At 37.5% G+C, this 20,561-nt stretch overlaps 1 protein-coding gene across 1 annotated transcript in view; it reads left to right on the forward strand.

Moving 5' to 3' along the window:
• The window catches only part of cep192 (centrosomal protein 192), a 79,796-nt gene extending 60,866 nt beyond the window's left edge, over positions 1-18,930 (forward strand). Inside the window, exons 35-40 of the mRNA XM_051935976.1 lie at positions 1,051-1,146; positions 4,072-4,191; positions 11,475-11,599; positions 13,702-13,828; positions 14,600-14,658; positions 18,680-18,930. Of these exons, the coding sequence (XP_051791936.1) occupies positions 1,051-1,146; positions 4,072-4,191; positions 11,475-11,599; positions 13,702-13,828; positions 14,600-14,658; positions 18,680-18,812 (660 nt within the window). The 3' untranslated portion in view covers positions 18,813-18,930. The remainder of the gene's footprint in view (positions 1-1,050; positions 1,147-4,071; positions 4,192-11,474; positions 11,600-13,701; positions 13,829-14,599; positions 14,659-18,679) is intronic.
• Positions 18,931-20,561: the final 1,631 nt, after the last annotated feature.

The following is a 20,561-nucleotide window of genomic DNA, read 5'->3' on the forward strand; positions in this document are numbered from 1 at the left end:
TGGAGGAAGCCCATAATGTCATTCATTTGGTCTAAACAAGAACATGGGAACAAAAGAGGGAAAGGAGAGTTGAAGTACTGACAAAGAAATCACGAAGAATTTGTTAAAAAATGTGTAATATGAAGTAACATGAAAATAGAGTTTTGAAAACATATAACAAGAGACGTGATATTCATAAATATAAAAACTTTAATTCCAGCTTTTTCTGTAATATTTTGATCATTTTAGATTTTTGTTATATTGCAAAATTTTATAATCCTTGTTACAATTCATATTATTTTAATGGTAAAAACGATTTCTAAGTAGAAAAACCCAAGCCGGTTGTAAAATCATAAATTAAAGGGTTCTTCACCATCCCTTCTATGTTTATATAAATATATAAATGTCTCTGTAAAAAAATTAAAATTAGTTTATTTTTTTCTACCATTTTTAACAGTGAATTTCTGTTTTTTCATTTTATAAATTAACGTACCTAAATTCTCAAATTGCCCCCCTAAAAAATCAAATTGCCCCACTTTGGGAATCAGTGCTAATGTTTTGATGCCAGATACTACAGGACTCCTTCAGAGGTCTTGTGGACTCTATGCCTCATTGGGTTAGAGCTGCTTTGGCCACACAAGGGGGGCCTACACAAGATAAGAAAGGTAATTTTAATGTTGTGGATGATCAATGTATGTGTGTGTAAGAAAATTGTGACTTGCTGCTTTTGTATGTGTAATAACTGTTTTAATAATTTTGCCCTAGCAATTAGAAAGTGTAAATGGCAAAATAAAATGAAATGTTTTCTTTTCAGTTTGCACAATGAAATCTAGAAATGAAACAATTGCAAATCTGAGTTTTCCAATCTGTCTAGTTCGGTTTTTAGCGTAGACTTTTTCCTTTTTTATTTTTCTGGCATTTGTTCTTTAAACATTAATTAAAAAAATACACTAGATATGTTTGGATTGTATTCTTTAGCAGAACTAAGAACCATTGATCCTTAAATGTTTTCTCAAAAGTAATACTCCTAAATGTCACTTTGTGCTTGTTTTTAACAATCTTTTTCTATAGGGTGTTGACAATAAAGGGGAAGTGTATAGAGCTAACTATTCGGCCTTTAACTGGTCTCATTTGTCTGGGACGCTAGAGCCTCTTGGTAAAACTGAGGTAAGAATGATTTTATTAGTTTGCTTAAAACCATATTATTATATTTACTTACACATACATATATGCATTTAAATATCAAGAAACCCAAATAAATGGCCTATTCAGCAGTGAAACCTGATGCTGGAATAAATGTTGTGAATATGTGATCCAAGCTGAAATAATTTGTTGTTACGGTGACACTCATTTGTTTTTCTGAAATCCCTTTGTTTTACTGTTTTTGTCCCCTGTCACCACCTTTTTTCACCCTGTAAATGAATATCTTTATATCCTGTTTAGATACTTAAAAATACCTGTAATATTGCAACCTTTGTAATTTTAAGTATCATGCATACATTTACAGTAGTTGGTAAAGGTTATCAAAAAAGCCCTTTATGTTTTGCCCTGTTTACAGCAGCAAAAAAGTCTGAATTGGCATAAGCCTCCCCAATTCAGGGTGTTCATAAGAAATGTAACGATTTACTTCGTAAGTTAGAAGTACATCATAAACAAGAAATGGGTAGGTCACATATTTGAAATATTTAAACATTTAAATTGAAACATTGACTTTAAGTGTAAATATTCTTCATTATAATAGAAATGTCATTTTCATCCTCTGATAAAGGTCCATAGAAGGTCTAGATCCCTAGTAATGGGTCAAAACAAAATGACCTGATATTCATAATCCTGACCTTGAAATAGTCTAAAATGATACCCTACAGGCTTATTTATTAAATGTTTAATTTTTTACCTTCTTGGAATAGCTCTTAGGGGGCTAGGACCACCGGTGAAGAATCTAATGCCAAACATATATTCACAATAGCAACCTGGAAATAGCATAAAGTGACGCCCCACATGCTTATACAGTATTATCGATCCCCATTTTTCTGAAGTTTTCTGCAAAGGAGTAACTTTGATGCCTTGTATAAAATTTAGGGGGTGAACTTTCAAGTCCTTCTGATCATTTTTGTAGACGATACCTCATTGGTATACTCTTTATATTAAGGGTGTAATTTCTTGCACTTACACATTTTTAGGCCATTTTTGGAACAGGGTATTTTATGGTTCATGAGGGTCCAAAATAATGGGGAATCCCAAAAAGCTCAAAGTTTTGCATAACTAGACGTCAAGATGAGTGTCTAATGGTAAATCCTATGTCAGGGTTTTCTTGTACCAATGAGTCAGGAGGTGCCAGACCAAAAAAAAAAAGTAATTGTTATGAACAGAATGGGCCAACCAGTGTTAATCATGCTGGGCCACATGCTTTGCTCCTTATAGGCTTTTCATTGCAGTAACCATAATATTCAGTGTTTTTCATATGCCTGACATTTATACCAGATCATGCAGGAGGTGCCTGTAGATTCTTAGGATCCAAACATGAGTTCTTTCTATACACCATGCTCTTGGAACATGTTTTGTTAAGATCAAGATTGGATTTACTGTCATGTACATATTATGATGGAATTGTTAATGGAATGTCTCCTTCAAGGCAGTGACAGTAGTATAATAGAAGCAGCAGACAATGAGGTTATACATTAAAGGGAATATCCAATGTAGCGTATATGCAAGAAAAGCTCCTGCACTTGTCAGTGTGAATAGCTTTTGAGTAGCTTTATTATCCGAGGATACAAATTGCACTGAAATCAAGTGGGTGTAAGTTCTAAAGCATTTAAATTAGAAGATGATAAATCTTTTACTCTGACAGAACATGCATTCAGATAAAATAATTATCAGGTATAGGGTGTAAGGTGGTGTGCTAGTATATACATATTTGCTATTACTAATTGGTTGTGTACATGGTTGTCTATTCTGCAGAACTGAAATTTAATGATAGTAGTACTGAAACCAATTTTAGTATGTAGCCTTCACCATTCCTTGTAGTTAAGAGTTTAGTGAAGCATAGTATACCTGTAAAGCAGCGTGAAAAACACCAGTCAATTAACCATCCATACATGCATCACATAGCATGTATAGAATGGAGCACCCTGTAACCCTATACTGGATACAAAGCTCAGTTACAGGATGCAATCTGGACACCCTGGAGGTACCAGCAAAAGAGAGAATGAAAACAGAATTGAGTGCCATTATGAACAATGCTGCACATCCTCACTCTCAGGAATTAACAAATTTTTCTGCACAAGTGTGTCAAGAAATGTGACTAAGGCTTCTTCATTCCTATGACTGCAAAATGCCTCACTGTGACTGTAACTGCTAAGACCGAAGTATTTTTTTCTTCCTGTTCTTTTTTTTTTTTTTTTTTTTTTTTATGTTTTCTGGTATATACTTAAGAGGTGTGTGGGTTTTTTTTATTATGTCATGAATTAACATGGAGTGTACCTAATACCATGCCGAATGTTGCTCTGTTTAGATCTGTTATGTAGGAGTAAACTGTGTGTCGTGTCTATGATTGCCAGCTATGGTTTCAGCCAAAAGTACTCTACAGTTGGCACTTTTTTTTTTTTTTTTTTTTTGTTTCTGACATTTTGATTTTGGCTAAGAATGGGAAAACATTCTGGTTGATCTCATCCTCAGGTTATTGTGAGCTAATGAAATAAACTGGAAATATCGGTTAAAAAGCTTGAATGTTAAGATACTCTGAGGAACTTTTGTCCAGAGATTTTTTGTTTTCATGTCTTTTTGTATGTTTTTATCAAACCTAGAAGATTCACTTTTTCCCCCGTTGAATTTATTTAGTTGGAAATTGATAATTTGCCAAAAAAATCAACAAAAACATACCCAAAGTTTTGACTTCTGTTATGTTTCACCACAGCTGTTAAGGTCAATTTTATTCTTTACTCACTGTTGAGGCTACGTTTTTCAGTTTTCACAGTCGGTGACCTTGAAGGCATGTGTAGATTTGATTGACAACAAAAGTAAAATTAATCATGAGAAATGTTATAATATTTTGTAAACACAATACACTCTGCCTATAATGTTTGTTTATTGTAGGTTGTAGTAAAATTCGTCCCTCAGGCGAAAGGAAATTATGTTCAGTTTTGGCATCTGGTATGCTGTCCAGTTAATGAGTCACATAAGAATCATAAGATTCAAATCCAGCTTTCGGGACAGGTAAGTAATGGATTAAAACAGTTTATGCTTTTATTTTTTCGTTTCTCTCATTTAAACACATGGGTATGTGAAGGTTTGCTGTTTGCAAACCTCATCCTGATATTCATGATCTGATTTAAAAAATAGATAAAAGCAATCATCCTGTTAACATTTTTGTGTATTTCACAAGGAATGTTGAGGCGCTGAAGCAAAAACATTAACTGCTTTTAAATGAGATACTAGGATTTCACTATGAATTTAATTGACTGATCACCACTCATGTATTAGACTCCTCATTTTTGTGATCACCATCTTATTTTAAAGAATAATAAGTGCAGCTCACCCAAGAAAAGTCTAGATTCAATTTTACATTTTCTCTTTCAGTATATCTAGATTTTTGTCCGTTTAGCATGTAGAAAATATTCTCCTCTTTTGGTGTTCCAAATGGAGCTTTACTCTTCTTTCTGGCTTCAGTCCTAAATGTTCTCTTTGGAACACGTTTCACCTTTAAAGTTGAAAGAATTCTGCAGTATCTACTTTATCAATGCCTTTGAGAATTTTGAAAACCTGGATTAGGTCCCCATGCAGTCTCCTCTTCTCAAGACTAAACAGGTTTAATTTTCCGAGTCTGTCGGAGTTTGACATGTTAAGTCCTGGGCTGCACTTCATTGCTCACCTCTGCACAGCTTCAAGTGTCTCTTGGAGCCTGGTGACCCGAACTACACACAGTACTTGAGGTGTGGTCTCACTAGTGCATTACAGTCTGTGCATAACGCTGCTTGATTTATTTTCAGCGGCTTTAACGATTTAACCTAGCAGTTTATTTGCCTTTTCGATCGCTTCTTCACATTGTTTAGATGATAAAAATGTGTCAATATAAATCCCTAAATCCTTTTGCGAGGTTGCTTCATGCAGGACAATGTCTCCCTTCTTGTATTTATAATTGACCCACGTGTTGAATTTAGCATTTTTCTGCATTTTCCAATCGTTCCCCCAGTTATGAAGATTGTCCAAGTCTTTTGTATTGTTTTTGCTGTCTCCTCAGTGTTTGTCATTTCTCCAGTTTAGTGTCAATCTGTGGATTTCACTAGTTTACTAACAATACCAGAATCATTAATATAAATCCGAAAAAGTAACAATCCAAGGACAGACTCCTATGGGGCTCCACGGATGACCTCACTCCATGTGGAACGTTCTCCTCTTATCTGTAGTCTTTGTCTCCTTTGATATTATAGTAAATGTGAATGAAATATTCCCAAGTGAATATTATTAACAAATATTCACCAGCCTAAAGACAGATTTGAGATAACCTACTTAGAGATGATGTTCAGGGTATTGGAGAGTAAATACGCAACATCATATGATGAAATTAAATTTATCTGATATGCCCACTGTCTAAATGAAACTGAAACACATCACTCTGTGCCCTCAGCAGAGCTTGCCTTAAAGGAAATGCATCCTGTAGCATGCAAAATAATGGATTTTAATGTTCTCTCTCTAGTTATCAGATAGCAAACATTGCTACTCACAGAGCTCTGTCTGTGGGGGGAAAACGCGCACGCACACACACACAATCATCACAAATGTGTCAAAGCACCAGGGCAGCTCTTATTGAATCTTTACAAGGATTTTTCCCTTGCGGAACTGTTTCCATCCAATGAATGAGGTCTATAACACATCTGCAGGGCGTGCGTATGTTTTTCTGTACTTTGCTTGAAAAGTTTGCTGTGTGATTGGTGATTGAAGTGGCGGAGTGGTGGCTCTGAGGCTAGGGATCTGCACTGGCAATCGGTAGGTTGCCGGTTTGAGTCCCGTGAATGCCAATAGGGACTCTGCTCTGTTGGGCCCTTGAGCAAGACCCTTAACCTGCAATTGCTGAGCTCTTTGAGTAGTGAGAAAAGCGCTATTAAAACAGTTTAAACAATCATCTTCTGATTTAGCACAAAGCAGATGTAGTATGAGTGTTAAAACATCGTCAATGATGCTCCTGAGGACTCTGCCCCAGTTCTCTTAGATGAAACCATTCATTCCTGAAGCCCTTTCATCACCTCAGTGTAATAATTCTAGTGGGAGAGCCTGATAATGTAGTCTCTTTTTATTTTTTTAAATACTTCTCCACAACAATAAATTTACACCTAAATAATATCTACTAATTATTCTGATGGTGTTCTGTGAGAATTCTGTAACCATGCTTATACATTAGTTTTTGATTTATACTTTATAGCACTAGCATTTATGACTTTTAACAGTGAATATTAACCTAACACTGTTTATGCAGGGCCTAAAAAAATATTCAACCCTATTGAAGTTTTCACATCTTATTGTTTCAGAACACAGTGGATTTAATTTGACTCTTTAAACACTGATCTACCAAAAAAAATACTTTTTTAATGTGAAAGTGAAAACAGATCTCTAAGTGGTCGAAATTAATTCAAAATATAAAGCACAAAATAATTGTGCAAGTGTTCACCCTTTTTTTAATATGAATTACCTAAATCATTACTGTCACAGGGAATTGGGTTTAGAAGTCTCATAATTTGTCTAATGGCGATCATGTGTCTGTAGTCAAGGGGTTTTAGTTGATTGCAGTCTAAATGGTTTGGCTTTGTGGTATGTCGGTATGGTGGCTTAATCTACACAATGAAGACACACTCCAAGCAACTCTTTGAAAGGGGATTTGAAAAGCACTCGTCAGGGGATGGAGACAAGAAAATATCCAAGTCACTGAGTATCCTGTTAAAGGCATATTGTCAACTCTGACATTAGCAGAAAGAAGGTTGTATGGTCTGATGGGAGCCAAATTGAGCTTTTTGGACTTCAGATCAAACGCCATATTACACTGCACGTTATCAAAAACGCACCATCCCCACTGTGAAGCATGGTGGAGACGGCATAAAGCTGTAGCAGTGCAGCTTCTCTGTAGCAGACATAATAAGGTTTGTGGAAGTAGAAATCTTGTGGGGAAAACCAGTCAATGACCAGTCTGAAGGGAGTCGGTGCCTTGGGAGAAGATTTGCTTTCCTCCTAGACAACAACACCAAGCATAAATCCAAAGCCACACAGTAATGGCTTCGAAACAGCAATGTGAATGTCCTGGAGTGGCAGAGTCAGAGTCCAGATCCCAATCCAGAGTTTGTTGTTGGACTTGACAAAGGCTGTTCACTCAGGATCACCATGACACCTGACAGGGCTTAAGCAGTTTGCCAAAGAAGAATGGGAGAAAATGGCTGTGTCCAGATATGCAAAGCTGATAGAGATGTCTGTTCACACAGACTCAAGACTGTCATGGCTTCCAAAGGTACATCATCTAAATACAGACTTAAAGGTTGGGTGAATATTTTTGAGAGCAATTATTTTATATTTTATTTGTAATTATTTTAGACCACTTTTCAGAGATCTGCTTTCACTTTGACTTTAAGGAGTGTTTTTCTGTTTTCTTCAGTGTCAAAAAGCTAAATTAAATCCATTATGATTCAATGTTGAATAATAAATAAAATGAGAGATGTTCTAAAGGAGTGAATAATTTTTATTGGTACTGTATTTTACTGATGATTTATAAAGGAAAAATGTAACACTATAATCAAACACTATTTTGTGACAAGATTCAATGAAAGCCATCAAAATGAATTACCAGAACATAATCAATGTTAATACCAGAACGATATCAGAACTGTACCTCCAAAATAATAAACTTGGATGGCAGTTTTATTTACCTATATCAAAAATACTCTTTCATGCAATAATGATGCCCTCTCGAATAAACCACAAGTTCCAGAAAGGTAGCGCTCAGATGTGCTCACTAAGCAGATAGGACACACACACACACCAAACCCAGCTTTTTAAAAAGAAATTTAAAAATCAATCAGAATGTCAGGTGTATATGGGCACCATGTACTACTGTGGTGGAAAGAGTACTACTGGCAGATCAGTAAGTCATGTAAATCTTGAATATCCATTCCTGAGAAGGCTATCCAGGTCCCCATATCTGGCCATAAAACATAGATAGGTTTGGTCAGACATAACATTATACCTCCTGTTGAGAACTCGAGTCACATTAGAAGTATACATATTAGTGTTAAACATATTCTTAATAATGTTTGAATATAGTGTTACACTTCTTTTATGATTTCTTTCTGAGCATGTTTGTATCTTCATATTCTTGACAGTTTACTTTTAAATTGTACTTAAGGACTTTATTTTATTTTGTTTTACTTTTATACTGTAAAACTCTACAGTGACTCTGAAGGTCATCCACTGGCCAAAAATGAAGTGTATATTCAAAATTGTTTCTGTGGGATATTAATTTTAAACAGGTTTTTATAAAGAATAAAGTATAACTAATTTATCGCCAAAGCCCATGCTTGTGTGTGCCCTTATTTATCCTAAAGAGCTCTGGGAATAGTGCCAGGCTACCATCTGGGTGATGATTATAAGTTCCACTGGGTGGTGCAAAATGACCTGTAATTAACAATGACTGCTCACAGCTTTACTGAAATGTGGATTTACTCCTTTATCTCTGAGCCAGTTTGTCAGCATTCTACTGGATTTGGTATACTTTTTGTTATAGCATTAAAAATCATTAATCGAGTCTGTAAAAGCCCAGCTCTCACTGTTTTGTCTGGTAGTTCCGTGCCCTCTGGCTTGCGTGTCTTCACGTGACAGATGATCGTACCTAAACAATAATTCAATGTCATTAGCTAGTGGCTCGACTTGCCCTCAGGTCAGCTTGGAAAAGCGTGAGCTATAAACAAACATTAAATTGATGTTAAGGCAATATTTTAATTTTTCAGACCACAATGCAGGTTTACAGGTTTGTTACTGTTGCAATATTAAATTCACATCTATTCAGTTCTAGGTTTTCAGAAAATCCTTGTATCTGTTGTCCCAGGCAGGGACACACTGGGGTCATAGTTAATGCCGCAGCTTCACAGATGCATTGTGTTAGGGTAGGATATTTTGCTCTTTCAGTTTTTGAGAGGTGTCACCATTTAATATGAAATCTATTGTATCGCTACCATCTATCCATTTTATTAACCTGCTCATCCAGGGCAGTTGGAGCATACAGTGCATCCAGAAAGTATTCACAGCGCATCACTTTTTTCACATTTTGTTATGTTACAGCCTTATTCCAAAATGGATTAAATTCATTTTTTTCCTCAGAATTCTACACACAACATCCCATAATGACAACGTGAAAAAAGTTTACTTGAGGTTTTTGCAAATTTATTAAAAGTAAAAAAGCTGAGAAATCCCATGTACATAAGTATTTCACAGCCTTTGCTCAATACTTTGTTGATGCACCTTTGGCAGCAATTCCAGCCTCAAGTCTTTTTGAATATGATGCCACAAGCTTGGCACCCCTATCCTTGGCCAGTTTCGCCCATTCCTCTTTGCAGCACCTCTCAAGCTCCATCAGGTTGGATGGGAAGCGTCGGTGCAAAGCCATTTTAAGATCTCTCCAGAGATGTTCAATCGGATTCAAGTCTGGGCTCTGGCTGGGCCACTCAAGGACATTCACAGAGTTGTCCTGAAGCCACTCCTTTTGATATCTTGACTGTGTGCTTAGGGTCGTTGTCCTGCTGAAAGATGAACCGTCGCCCCAGTCTGAGGTCAAGAGAGCTCTGGAGCAGGTTTTCATCCAGGATGTCTCTGTACATTGCTGCAGTCATCTTTCCCTTTATCCTGACTGGTCTCCCAGTTCCTGCCACTGAAAAACATCCCCACATCATGATGCTGCCACCACCATGCTTCACTGTAGGGATGGTGCCAGGTTTCCACCAAACGTGACGTCTGGCATTCACACCAAAGAGTTCAATCTTTGTCTCATCAGACCAGAAAATTTTCTTTCTCATGGTCTGAGAGTCCTTCAGATGCCTTTTAGCAAACTCCAGGCAGGCTTCCATGTGCCTTTTACTAAGGAGTGGCTTCCGTCTGGCCACTCTACCATACAGGCCTGATTGGTGGATTGCTGCAGAGATGGTTGTCTTTCTGGAAGGTTCTCCCCTCTCCACAGAGGACCTCTGGAGCTCTGACAGAGTGACCATCGGGTTCTTGATCACCTCTCTGACTAAGGCCCCTTCTCCCCCGATTGCTCAGTTTAGATGGCCGGCCAGCTCTAGGAAGAGTCCTGGTGGTTTCGAACTTCTTCCACTTACGGATGATGGAGGCCACTGGGCTCATTGGGACCTTCAAAGCTGCAGAAATTTTTCTGTAACCTTCCCCAGATTTGTGCCTCGAGACAATCCTGTCTCGGAGGTCTACAGACAATTCCTTTGACTTCATGCTTGGTGTGTGCTCTGACATGAACTGTCAACTGTGGGACCTTTATATAGACAGGTGTGTGCCTTTCCAAATCATGTCCAATCAACTGAATTTACCACAGGTGGACTCCAATTAAGCTGCAGAAACATCTCAAGGATGATCAGGGGAAACCGGATGCACCTGAGCTCAATTTCGAGCTTCATGGCAAAGGCTGTGAATACTTATGTACATGTGCTTTCTCAATTTTTTTATTTTTAATAAATTTGCAAAAATCTCAAGTAAATTTTTTTCACGTTGTCATTATGGGGTGGTGTGTGTAGAATTCTGAGGAAAAAAATGAATTGAATCCATTTTGGAATAAGGCTGTAACATAACAAAATGTGGAAAAAGTGATGCGCTGTGAATACTTTCCGGATGCACTGTATGGGTTTCAAGGCCTGGACAATCCATTAGATGGTGAACACACATGCACAGGTCAATTTCGCAATACCAGTGCACTTTACCCGGAGGTAACCTATGCATACACAGTGAGAACATAATCAAGTCAACACAGGGAGCATCAGGAGGATCAGCTATGCCATAATTTCTCCCAGTCTCACTACTCTATCTATATGATCACTTATTCCTTTTTAGAATAGTCTGTCATGTTTGAATAAAAATTTTAAAGTCAGTGTTTGACAGTAAGATACAGTAGGTATGGGAGAACTGCCAGGGACATCCTCTGACCAAATATCTAAACACAGATTATTTGCTGTGAAGCTGGTAAGACTCTTTATTTTAACTGTTTTTTTTTAATTGCACAGTTTCAGTACAATTTCAATGAAAATGACTTAGTGAAGTAATTTCTCCCAGATTTCACTTGGTTAAAGAAATTGGAGAATTTTTTTTCGGTCAAATTATTGTTTCAATTTAGTTGAGAAACCAGTGATGGGTTTAGAACTTCAGTGCTCTGAATGTATTCACATTTCAGAACAAATGAATAAACTAAATGAATGGAAATGTTTCAGTGATGCTTGAAATATCTACAAATGGTTTTTTAACAGGGTAAACATGAAGAAGCAGCAGCATCAGCATGCAAAAATACAAAAAAATCACTTACTGCTACGAAAACAGAGAGTGCAGTGAAGACAAAAAAGATCACTTTTGAAACTTCTACTAAGAACGTCAGGTGAGCTAACCCGTGTTAACCCATTTGTTAAACAATGCACAGAATCACAATTGTGTTTTGACTAGTACGTTTGTACATAACAGTAATGTTTGCTTTTCTAAATCTACCATTTATTAGAGGGAAAAATTAGAAAATAATTGTCTTGTGTTTGAAGTTTTAAACTTTTGGCATGCTGGATTCTGTTGTGCTTTTAAGGGACTTCAGACAGACCCCTTTTTGTGTGTTTGCAGTCTCACACATTCTTGTTTTTTCATTGTAATAAAATGCAGCTCATCACACAAAGCTAACACTTTTGGAAAAGATGTTTTTTTTTTTTTTTTGTAATTTATACCGTTACATTTTTTGCTGCTACTTTATGCTACAATTGTATACATTCATTCTTCTCCATCCCCAACCACTGAAAACCCCAGAATGACAAAGCAAAATTTTAGGAATTTTTTGCCAATTTATTAAAGTTAAATTGCCAAAATGTCACATTGATACAAGTATTCAAACCCTTTGCTTTGACACTTGAAGTCTGACTTGGGTACAGTCCTATTCTGTTGATCATCATGTTTATACACCTCATTTGGAGTCCAAATGTGTTAAATTAAATGTATTGGTCATAATTGGGAAAGGCGTACACCTGACTATCCCCACAGTTGAGCAAAAACCAAACCATGAGGTTGAAGAAACTGAGTGTAGGGCTTAGAGACAGGATTGTGTTGAGGCACGGATCTGGGGAAGGATACAAAAAATGTCTGCAGCATTGAAGGTTCACAAGAGCACAATTACCCTCATACTGTAATTGGTAAATGGAAGAACTTTGGAACATCTAGAACTCTTAGAATGGCCCCTCTGCCTAACTGACCAATTGCAGGAGAAATTCCAAGGAATGGTAAGAGAGGTGATCAAGGGTCCAATAGTTATCCTGGCTGAACTCTAGCAAACCTTTGTGGAGGTGAAAGAAACTTCCACAAACACAAAAATCACTGTAGCAATTGACCAATTTTAGGCTTTATGGCATAGTGTGCCAGGCTGGAATCTTTTCTCATTAAAAGATGAATTGAAATCAGTTTCGAGTCTGGAAAAGTTGAGCCTAAAGGACTCAGGCTGGGAGAAACGAAATTATCTGGTTTGATGAAACCAAAATTAAATTGTTTGCCTTCAATTGTAAGTGTCACACCTAGAGGAGTCCGGGCACTGCTCATCATCCACACAATGCCATTCTAACCATGAAGCATGGTGGTGGCAGCAGCATCAGGGACAAGGGGACTAACCAGGTCAAGGGAAAGATGACTGGACCAATAGCCAAAGCCCAGCATTGAACCCTAATCAATCATGTTTGAAGATATTAGAAAATAGCTGTCTATTAATAGTCTCCTTCCAACCTGACACAGCTTGAGAGGATCTGCAGAGAAGAATGGCAGAAATTCCCCAAATCCTGGTGTGCATAGCTTGAAGTGTCAAACCCAAGAAGACCTTTAGGCTGTAATCGCTGCCAAAGGTGCTTCAGTGAAGAACTAAGTAAAATACTTGTGTCAATGTGATAGTTGTTTTAATGTTGAATACATCTCCCCCTGGTGGCTCCCCTGTAAACCAACAGAGCAGACCTATGGCCTTGCAACTCCCATGCTGCCCTACAGGTGTCCAAACCAGGGCTCTCCAGAAAGCAATCTGCTACCTAGTGTAAGGGGGCACAATCTTCTCATGGCAGGCAGTCTCCCTCTGTTGGCGTACTGTCCAGGTAAGGAAACAAAGTCCATCCTGCACCAAGACACCAGTCCATTCATGTTTTTAAATACTTTATATATCCATTGGTAATCTCTAAATATGCTGGTGGTTTTCTCTCACATCACTAGAGATGTGTGTATTTGGTTAATTGGCGATACACCCACCCATGCAGTACTTATTTAGTATGTGCCTGTGTTGGACTGGCATTTACAGTTTGTTACTGCCAATCACCAGATGGTGCTTCAATAGGTTCAGACCTCTACAATCCTGAATTGTATTAAGCGGGTTTGATAGTATTATTTTAATATCAAAATCCTATAAATATGATAAAATTGCTTGGTGAATTTTAATAATAGAAAGCATGTTTTGTTTGTTTATTTGCCCTGCAGCATGGAGATGAAAAAGCAAAAGGGTGTTCATGCAGCTGTTGATGTTTATACATTTCCTTGTACCCGTGTTGGACATTCTAGCTCTGTAAAGGTGAATTTGATGAACGCTTCCTCTTCTGATCATATGGTAAGCAAATGTAACTTTTCTTTATCTCATTATATCTTAATACACAACACAAAATACATAAAGAAACGTCAGATGGAAAAACAGGTCATTTTATTCCCTCTTATATTCTTGAAGATGTGTTTTATGTTTGTTTATTTGCCCTAAAAAAGCATTAACATAATCAGAAAGATGACTGGAAATGATTATTGATAAAATATACAGAAGGTCGCTGAATTTTACTTCTTGAAATTTAATTTATTTTATACCAGCAGCTTTTCAGTGTTACTCAATTTTATTATGTATAGCTGGTTTCATTGTGAATATGATCTCAAAGCACAATGATATTACACTTTAGAGGGAACCACGGTCTCTGGACTACCCAAAAATGAGTCGATGTAGCCGGTTGTTTTATCTTAAGACAGAGGGACATTAAGAAGGTGAATGGCACTCTTTACCTTAAGACCATGTGTCGGTCATAATGGCCGAGAGTGTTCTGCAAATTAAATTCTTATTTAATAGGGATATTGCATGTGTTTTGGTGTATGTTGTCTAAGAATACATGTTAAGTATAATATCAAAGGACAAAAATGGTTTATGTTTTGGAAATCCTCCAATATAGTTGTTTGTTTTTCTAGAGAGTCATTAAAAATATGCATCAGTTCATATATGTATTATAGCAACAATGATTTTCAAATAATACACCGTACTGAAACTTAAATTAGCTTCATCTTCCACTGTACTGCATACTACCAAAGGAAGTCAATTAATGCTGCTTAATTCTTTTATTTGCAGCTGAAATTTAAACCTCCAAAAGGACCGTTTCGCATTAAGCTATCGGAGTATGTACTGTGGTAGGTAATATTTCATAATTAAAATATTAGTATGCTTTTAGGCTTTGCATAACCTATACAAAATGGTGCATTGATTTCTTTTTTCTTTAATTGCTGCTTGAATGACATGGTGGTGCTAATCAACATGCATTTAATGGTACTGAAGTGAATTATATTCTCTCATTTAAACCACAAGCCAAGGTCCACAGACATTATCTTGGCTAACTTTAAACCTGTGCACCACCAAAATGATATTGTGGCAGGCGAGTTGTTGTGATTGTCCCTCCTTATTAAAGAAGCGTGTTACTGCAGTTTAAGTTTCTTTATATGATGTTATGCCACAATGTGTTCACATTACTTGTACTGTACTCGCTTTCTGTGCTAACCCAGTGCCACTTTCTCGGTCATTAGGTCGTAAAAGAAAAAGAGCTGAATGGAGGTCATATCTCTGTTTCACAATATTGTAAACTCCTCCATTTCCAGTAAACTACTGCTTCTGCCTGTTTGGCAGCTGGCAGTCACAGGGTGACATTGCTGCAGGCACAGATGATTGTCTGCTTCCATTCTGTCATTACAATGCTGAAGAAACATACGTTAAAACATTTTAATTTAAAAAAAAAAAAAAAAAAAAGAATCCCAAGGTCTGAAACAGTAGTGCCTTTCGTAAGATTTCACCATTAGTCAGAAGCTTAAGACCTACATTACCATAGAGCTAAATTGGGAGTACTTTGTCTAATAGTGTATAGAGGAAATGAAGATATAAAAGTATGAGAACAGCATTCTCAAAGTCTTTCCTTTTCAGGGTTTGTGGAGGTCATTAGCAATAAACGAAAAGCAGGAATCAATCCAGGACAGAGTACCAGCCCATTACTTAATGAGATTAGGGGATAGGAAAGAATAAAAAGCCTAGCCAGCCCATAGCACTTTAACAAATGTGTTTTTGTACATTAATATTGCTGCCTTTCATATCATATACTTAAAAACAATAGTGAATGCAAATACTGGAGAGACAGTTTATGCAATGCGGTACTCTGAGCAGACACACAAAGCACAGGATCATCCAATTACTTTCTGCATCTGTCGTCAAGTGGGAGGTAATCTACAGATAGATCAGTTGGCATTTGCCTTCCTCTTTGTATTTGCAGGGAATTCAGAAAGTATTGATACTCCTTCACTTTCTGCACACTTTATTGTGTTGTAAATTTAATTGCAAATACAGGGTGGGCCATAAGTTTCCATACATAGGAAAATAAACATTTTTTATGAAAACCATTTTTATTTATATAATATGCTCTGCATGACTGCCATTGTTTTGAAAACGCATTTCAACACGTGTCCGCCACTGATGATGAACACGTATTAGCACAGCTGGAGTTATGCTTATATGCCGTTGGTTGTATGTTCCCTAAGATGATTTATGTTTCGTATCTTTTCCTGATACACCATGGCCTTCAAATGCCCCCAAAGATTAAAAATCAAATGGGGTGAGATCTGGGGATCGGGAGGCCACTCCACAGGACCATGGCGACCAATCCAAGCATCCGGAAATTGCTGATCTAACCATTGACGCATGTGAATACCATAATGAGATGGAGCTCTATCTTGCTGGAAGTAGACTGGGAAGTTACCATCCTCGTTTAGCAGGGATGGAAAAATCGCTTCTTGCAACATATTAAGATACTTTTCAGCATTAAGATTTCCATCAACAAAAACTGGTCCAATAATTCTGTCACCCCATGTCCCGGCCCACACCATCAATTTACCGGCACCTTGCATCTTCGTCGGACTCATCCAGTGAGGGTTAGAATTACTCCAATAACATACGTTTTACCGATTAACCTCTCCATTGACGTAAAAATTTACTTCTTCAGTAAACAAGATCTTGGTTGAAATGTTTGCATCCTCGTTCAATTTGCTTAATGCCCATTCACAGAATTCCATCCGTCTATCCGGGTCGTCTTCACTCATATGCTGTGCCATATGCAATTTGTATGGATGCCATTTATTTGCTTTCAAAATGCGCCTGATACTCGATCTGCTGACACCACTTTCTGCAAACAACCGTCGTGTACTTTTTGTGGGACACCATGTAAGCGCTGACAGTATCGTAGCTGTTGTGCCTTCATCGGTGGCTGTACGTCTTTGAACACATCTCGGTTGATCTGTAACACTTTGTGTTTTGAAACTTTCTAATGAGCTTTGCCACAGTGTCGTGTGTGATATTCGTTTCATGTTTTCTGTTAAATTCGATTGTAACCATGCGACTGCTTCCTGACCTGACCATCAGTATGATTTTAATTTGTTGCTCTTTATTCAAACGCATTTTTAGGCTATCTGAAATATAAAAAATAAAATGTTAAAAACCATATGTATGGAAACTTATGGCCCACCCTGTAGATACATTTGCCATTTTCCATGTCAATCTATGCTCAGTAACCCATAATGCAAAAGTAAAAACTTGTTTTCAGAGAGGTTTCTAAATGAATTAAAAATCAAAAACTGAATTCTCTCATTGGTATATACAAATAATTTTAGATGAACTGTATAAACATAAAAAATATACTTTTATTGAAATATAGCATGTTTAATTGCTTAATGATGCTGACCCATTTCATTAGTTCAATTGAGCAAAATATTTTCTTGCTGATTTTTATTTCTTCTTAGCATCGGGCCCTTCTCATTTCAGTGACTTAACAGTAGTCGGCCACTACTGAAGGATTCTGTTAGCCCTGATACGGCTTTTCTAGCATTGCAATGTCGTAGTAAAACCTTTTAACTGTGTTCATCACTGGCTGCACCAATATTATCGGGTGTGAATACAGAAAAAGAATCTCTCCACTTCATGGTTTTCAATGCTTGAATCCTGTTGCCAATCAGATGGATGGACGTAGTTGGGTGCTGTGCAGTTACCAAAGACATTCTCAACATCCTTGAATGCCTTCCTTGCGATTTTCTCCATCCACACTAGCCGATCTTCAAACCGCTTATTACTGATAACGTGTCTGATTTGTGAACCAACAAAAATGCCTTCCTTAATCTTGGTGTCTGTTACTCATAGAAACATTTGATTCCATTTAAATAGTTTGCTTTACTTGTTTATTGCTTTAACAATTTTTCATCAGTCCAAGTTATATATGAAAAGGAGGCATAAATCTCTTTTTTGGGTCGACAAATGATTGATGTACCTCTGTTTTCTGCCCCGCTTATAAAGCGGCCGGTTTCCTTTTATTTATTTATTAATTTTAACGTAACAATCTTTAGCATGGCTGTCCCATTTGCAGTACTTGGAACTGCAGTTTTGATATACCACTAGTGTTGGATCACCAAGAATGTTCCAGTTGTTGTTGTTGTACTTTATATGTTGTGGACGGGTGAATATTTGTGGGTAGAGTGCCAGTGGGGTTGCCCATGGACTGATCTCAAAATCGGTGCCTGAGGGCGCAAAATAGAAACTAAAATAAGGCAACCTTCCTGGCTTTGTGTAAAGGTTGCTCTTTTGAGAGCAGGTCTGTATGTGTGAAGCGCCATTCTTTCATCAAGTCTCGGTCCAAATGAGATGCCAAAATCAGCAGGTGTCAATCATTTATAGCCCTCCGGCTGGAAGGGGCGGGGTTGTTGTCTCTTAAGGGGAGTCTTCCCACTCCTGCAGAGGAGGAGAAAAAAGATGAGTCTGTTGGCGACAGCGCCCCCTCTCACTCCAATGGGATATTGCATACCTGGGAAGATGTTCCTCTGACGCACACGTCTGACAATGTGTACATATGAGAAACAAATCGGCGAATGCAATAAAGCAGTGCCTGACAGGAGAATGGAGAGGTGGCTTTTGTGATCTGCAGCCAAAAAGCCATCAGATACACCAAAATGTGTTTAGGAAGCAAAATCTTCATTGTCCAGTGTTATAAGAGATTAAAATGGAGATTGAGGAGTACAATTATCAATCAATCAGTGATGTATGTAATTAATAATTTAAACTTGTTGAAAGCCTTTGGTCACCACTAGAAATTTCCCTCATGTTTTATGTTTTTTTTTTCTTCTTTTACAGTGTACGGCGCTACCTCCATTTACCTGTGCACTTCCATCCAAGGTCCCCAGGGATGTATGAAGAAGTACTCCAGATAGAAAGTGACACGTGTAGGAACATCCAAATCAAGCTTACCGGTGAATGTTGTGTTTGAGTGTGTAATATATTATTAAGGAGACGGTGTCTGGAAATTTTTACGTAAATATTTTGTATGAATTTGTATTTTTAATTGTAAAAAAAAAAAATAATAAAGAATTTTTTTTATAAGTCTAGTGTAATGCCTTTGGATCAATTGCTTATAAATATAGTATTTAAAATAGCGATTTTTTTTTTTTATTTTGTGAAATGCCTCTAATGCATTCTGTCCAAATATGTTGTTTTCAGTCATATCTCAAGCTTTGTTTTACGTTACCAAGTAGACTGTGCAGAGGCCAGAATGTGCTGTTCTTATAACTCCAGTTCCATACTGTTATTTATTTAATAAAACAAAATAAACACTGAATCCAACCCTAGATTAGTGTGAAGTTCACATTCACATGTTGAGGTCTGTTCTAACTGGAAATAACAAAAGAAGTTGGTTTTTGTTTCTGTTTTATGATGCTTGAACAATTTGTTTTTCTTTGTATTTTTCAAGTCTAAAACTGATCAGCATTTACTTTATAGTCCAAAGAAGAATGTCTGAAGCAGTGGCCAGTACAGGTCAGTGGAGTTTCAATGAAGGGTTCAGTTATGTTTGTTTTTGGGGAATGGCTGTACACAAAGGAAATTAGCTTTATTTTAGCAAAGTAAAGCAGAATTTAAGGAAATATCTGCTGATGTGGCCAAAATATACCCTCCTATTTTCCTTTAAATGACAAATAAAAAATGAGTTCAGGATCCGGTTGGAGTAACAGAATAATTCCAATCAGTTTTACAGGTAGCTCTGGGAACTGAATCAGAGTGGAGGAGCAATGTGAGCCGGTAGTGTGACGTCTGGCGCTCAAGGCCTCTAGAGGCTCATTGTCGTTTGTAGACGCGCTCCTCTCTGTTCAGCCGTCCTGTAAATAACAATCCTGTCGTGTGTAGGTTGCAGTTACCTTGAGTAGAATAAAAGAGTCTTGCTAAGATTCTTTTCATTCCAGCTGATTCAGAAGGGCAGTGGGTTTTTTTGTGTTCTTTACATGCACAGAACTCCAAAGATTATTTTAATGCTTTTAGCAATATTAAGGGAAAGAAATGTTGATAGCAACACATTAGATATTGTTTTAATTAATACATGTTTGTAAATAATGGGAGATTGCACTGTGTTAATAGCGATTAGTGTTACCACTCCGTAGCCCTTTCAGGTTCCAGCATGGCCACTTTCTGTTTGGAGTTTGCATGCTCTCTCCACATGCCTCTCTCTGTGCCCCCCAGAAGATGTTAGGATGGCTGACAACTCGGTGTGGGTGGCAGTGTGAATGAGCCCTGTGATGGTCTGGTGTCCCATCCAAGAGTTCGCACTTGCTGGGCATTCAGTGTTACTGGAATTGACCTGAGCCTCCATGTGACCTGGAATGTGAATAAACCGACTCGGTAAGTATAAATACGTTAATATGTATTGGTTGATTACTTAACTCTATTATATGTTCAAACCCTTGATTGTTGTCTACAGAGTAGGCAATGGATCTGCACTTACATATATGGAGACCTTGTGAGGTCCTGTGCTCCTCCTTTCCCACCCAGTTCTGCCGATGAGCAGTGTCTGGTGATGTCACCTCTGCATGGCATGAAATCTCAGTCCAGACTCTTCATGGGTAGCTCCTGGCTGGCAGGACGAGCTGCCCACCTCCTTTCAAAATTCTAACTCCCTCAATGTTTTTAAGAAGTGTTTGAAGCCTCTCTTGTTTGGTTACTGATGTTGGCCGTTACACTTCCTGTGTTA

This window comes from Erpetoichthys calabaricus, chromosome 13 (assembly GCF_900747795.2).
Source record: "Erpetoichthys calabaricus chromosome 13, fErpCal1.3, whole genome shotgun sequence".
NCBI lineage: Eukaryota > Metazoa > Chordata > Cladistia > Polypteriformes > Polypteridae > Erpetoichthys > Erpetoichthys calabaricus.